Raw genomic sequence first — 4,354 nt, 5'->3', positions numbered from 1 at the left:
AGGTGCGCTTTGTGGTGCGCAGCGTGAGCGCACGCAGCCGCTCTCCCTCGCCGTCGCCGCTGCCCTCGCCAGCGCCCGGCCCGGGCCCCGGGGCCCCCGGCCCGCGCCGGCCCTTCCAGCAAAAGCCGCTGCAGCTCTGGAGCAAGTTCGACGTGGGCGACTGGCTGGAGAGCATCCACTTGGGCGAGCACCGCGACCGCTTCGAGGACCACGAAATCGAGGGCGCGCACCTGCCGGCGCTCACCAAGGACGACTTCGTGGAGCTGGGCGTCACGCGCGTGGGCCACCGCATGAACATCGAACGCGCGCTCAGGCAGCTGGACGGCAGCTGACGCCCCCTCCCCACGTCCCGGCCGCGCCCTGCCGGCAGGGCCCCCCACCCCCATCCCCGGGCCGCGGGCTCGGCCTGCCCCCCACAAAGGCGCCCGGGCCAGGAATGTTGCATGAATCGTCCTGTTTGCTGTTGCTCGGAGACTTGCCCTGTACATTGCTTAGTGCCCTCCCCGGCCGGCGAGTCCCACCCAGCACACGGTCAGGAAGGGCGAGGGCCGGGGACGCTGGAGCGGGAGAGGGTTGGGGGTGGGGTGCTCCAGCCTGACCGTCTCTCGCACAGCTCCTGGTGGCTACTCTCCCAGAGGGGGGGGCCTAGTCCAGCATGCGAGGTCAGGACACACCTTGGTGACTCGGGGGGAGGGGGGAGACTTGGGGTTCTCGGTTGGGGGCCTAGGAGCCCCCCCTGTTTTGCATATTTTAATCCACTCTATATTTGGAACGAGAAAAGGAACAAATATCTCTGTCCTTAATAGCTTCCCTTCCCCTCCCCTACAGCCCCCCACTGGTTCCGCTGCTGCTGCCCAGTCTTCCATCTCTGGCCCCTCACTGCCACTGCCACTCCACATGGGGCGGGGGACGCTCCAGCTGGTCTGGGGTTGGCCAGGGTCCTGGTAGCCCTCCCTGGGGCCCCAGCTCGGCCCTCTCCCCTCGCTGAGCTATAGTGTGCCCCACCGACCCTTCAGGTGCTGCGTGGAGGAGGGGCGGCAGGCAGCGAGTCCTGCTGGGCACTAGCAAGGTCAGGTGGCCTGGGAGACCATTCCCCTGGGGAGGGGCAGGGCCCTGGCAGCCGCCCCAGCCAAGTCCCTCACAGGGTCCCTTCCCAGGAGGGGTCTAGCCTCCTCCCCACACTGTTGGGCAACCACAGCAGAGAAGCCTCCCTGCCTCAGACCCCAAAGTCTCCTGTTCCCGCCCTGTGTGTTTGTATGTGTGTGCGCGCACGTGCGAGTGTGTGAAACTGGGTGCGGCTGAGTGCTTCGGAGCCCTGTGTGTGCCTGACTGGAGTGTGGCCCCAGCCGGCCACTCTGGACTAGTGTGGGGGCTTCAGCAGTGCGCACAGGGTGCATGTATGGGTGTGTGCCCGTGAAAGCACCCCATCTCCACTTCCAAAGAAAGTCAGAGGCACCCTAGGACCTGCTGTTTGCCCAGCCCGTCCTTCCAGAGCCGCGTCTAGCCTGGGCGGGCCTCCTTGGTGAGGCTCTGCGGCTTGGACAGGCTCCCAAGAGCCCTTGGAGGCAGTGCCCCCCCCCCAACTGGGCTTCCGGGGGGGATCATAGAGGACCCCTAGAGTCAGGCCACCGCAAGCCCTGGGGAGAGGCAAAGACCCCAGAGGGCACCCCAGCCCCCCTTACTGTGACTCCTCACACTCAGCAATGACCTGTGGGGTGGGGGGCCCTGGGATGTTTTTAAACCTAGGGTTTGGAGTCTGGACTAAGCTCCATCCACGTCACTCACAAGTTTCTGTTTATATTTCTAGCTTTTTTTAATAAAATATAAAAAAAAAACAACAGAAAACTGAAGTTTTCACAGCCCAGGGGCCTGGCACGCCGGTCTGTGCCCGCCTGCCCCGCCCTGGCCCACCGGCCCCATTCCCTGGGCAGAGTCGCACCCAGTAACCCTCTCACCGACAGACCAGGTCACACACAGCAGCAGTCACTGTAACAGACTGCCACATTACGCCCTCAGTCTCACACTCACCTGTGGGTTTTTGGTTCCGTTCAATTTGGGTTTTTAACTTTACAGGGTCAGTCCCGCTTCACCCCTCCTTTTGTATGGAGTTCCATCTGGGGGATTTCACCCCTGCTCCAGTCCTGAGGCCTCCTGACCCTGACGTTGTGATACACCCCACAGAGATCTATGTTTCTTATATTATTATTATTGATAATAATTATTATAATATTATTATGTAATAAATTTATAAGAAATGAAACCGTCTCTCACTTGCCTGTTTGAGGAGGTATTGGGAGCACAGACTGTGGTCCCCTGGACAGGCCAAACCTCAGCCTTGGCACGAGCATTTGGCCATATTCACGGGTGCCTCTCAGATCCCTGTCTCGGCCCCCTTGTGGACCCCCACGGCCCCGTGCCAGGCTTCTCCTCGCATCTCTCCCGGGCTCCTGCTGGACCTCAGCCCAGGCTTCCTGAGCTGGAGGCTTTTCTGTCTGCTCACTAGCTCACTGAGCGTGGCCCTCCTGAGGCAGAAGTCCGGTTGTCCTCTGTGGCCCCCGCCCCACCTCCCCATCTGTGTCCATTTGTTTCTGAATTCTTTTGCTCCCGTCTTTGAACCCTCTCGTGTCTGTCCCTGCTGTCTTACCCCCGTGGCTACTGCCCTTGTCTGGGCCTTACTTCTCCTTCCCGCCAAACCCCCCCCCCCCCCCCCCCCCCCCCCCGCCCCCAGCTGACAGTCAGGTGAGCAGCCAGCCGCTACCACCCAGGGAGGTGGTAAGGCCAGTGTGGCACTGGGTGGGGCGTGGCCTTCCCACAGGAAGGGCAGAGGCACCTCAAGGATGGAAGGGAGGGTGAACAGTGTGGATGGATGGACATCTTCCCCTAGAGCGGGCACAGGAGGCCCAGTGGGAGTTGGGGGAGGGCTGGGCTGCGGCCATGTGTCGGCAGACACCTCAGGCATCGGTCACCTGGCAGGGTCTTAGCAGGACCAGTGCCTGCAGATCCTGGCCCCACTGGGTCAAGGTAGAATGCAGATACGACACAGTAATAAACATGGACTTTGACTTGGGTTATTGATGGTTAGGTGTGGGACCAGTGGGAGATACCTCCAGGAAAGTGTGAAGATCCCAGAGGGAGGGAAGTGGACGGAAGACAGACAGACTCTGGTGTCTTCACGCAGAGGAGGTGAAGGCAGCCAGAGGTGCTTTGAGGGAGTAAGTGCAGTCCTGGATGGCCTGGGAGGGAGGGTGAGGCCCTGTGATGCTTGGACCTTGAGAGGCTTGCAGGCTATCTAGAAAGCCCCACAATTTCAAAGTTTCAAATTTCTAATTTCCTTTTTTTTTTGTTTTAATTTTTTTTAACATTTATTTATTTTTGAGAGACAGACAGATCATGAGCAGGGGAAGGGCAGAGAGAGAGAGGGACACACAGAACTGGAAGCAGGCTCCAGGCTCTGAGCTAGCTGTCTGCACCGAGCCTGATGCAGGGCTCGAACCCACGAACTGTGAGATCATGACCTGAGCAGAAGTTGGATGCTCAGCTGACTGGGCCACCCAGGTGCCCCTAATTTTCATTTTCAAGTCAGACACTGTGGTCATCATACAGAAGAGGCCATGAAGGCAGTTAAGGACTAAGGACCTGGGAGGGTCTAAATGTGGGGGCAGAGGCGGGGCCCTGACTCACTCTTGGCCTGAGCCTGGGTGTCAGGGGCCTGGTATCCTCAGCACTAGGAGGCCTGGGTCTCTCTGGATCTGGGCCAGAGCTTGGGGTGAGTACAGCTTTTCAACAGAAGGGAGGAAGAGGAAGAGCAAGGGCAGAGGCAACAAGCCTTCCATGGACACAGCATCACCCACTCTGGCTCCCTAAGGGGTTTGGGGGAGAAAATGAATATCCCCCACCCTCATGCCTCAGAAGACAAGTCAGAACCTTGAGCCCCTGTGAGAGCAGACACACCAGAGGAAATCCTCTCTGCATGTTCAGGACTAGGGAGCTGCAGCCCCAAATGCTTTGGGGCAAAGACATTCTCACTCAGGGCTAGGGTCTCTTCAAGGCCTCAGCATATCCTCTTGGGGGCCCTAAGCAACTCACCAACACTCTTTCTGGAGCCTGGAGCAGAAGCTGCAGCCCCAACTGCCCCTCCCCCCAGCCACCACTGCCCGCGGCCCTGTGAACAACTTGGGCTGGATGGACGGCCGTGTCCACTCTGCAGAAGGCCTCGCTGGAGAACGGGTGGGGTGGGAGCCTGAAGGGCTAGAGATAAGGGTGGGGAATGATGAGGTAGGGCTTGGACTGGCCAGGGGAGCGGGGTAGGAGTCCAGAAATAAGGGGCAGGAAGCAGGTTGGAGTAAGCAGCGGG

The 4,354-nt window shown here is 59.9% G+C and overlaps 1 protein-coding gene across 1 annotated transcript in view; it reads left to right on the top strand.

The window, feature by feature from the left end:
- SHANK3 (SH3 and multiple ankyrin repeat domains 3) overlaps positions 1 to 2,260 on the top strand; it is a gene marked incomplete at its 5' end in the record, with an annotated part of 48,235 nt that extends 45,975 nt beyond the window's left edge. The window contains 1 exon segment of the mRNA XM_029953899.1: positions 1 to 2,260. This exon segment is cut by the window's left edge and continues 99 nt beyond it. Within this exon segment, the coding sequence (XP_029809759.1) occupies positions 1 to 332 (332 nt within the window).
- Positions 2,261 to 4,354: the final 2,094 nt, after the last annotated feature.

Source organism: Suricata suricatta, chromosome 10 (assembly GCF_006229205.1).
Source record: "Suricata suricatta isolate VVHF042 chromosome 10, meerkat_22Aug2017_6uvM2_HiC, whole genome shotgun sequence".
Classification (NCBI taxonomy): domain Eukaryota; kingdom Metazoa; phylum Chordata; class Mammalia; order Carnivora; family Herpestidae; genus Suricata; species Suricata suricatta.
The sequence above is the reverse complement of the archived record's forward strand: the minus strand, read 5'-3'. Positions and strand labels throughout refer to the sequence as shown.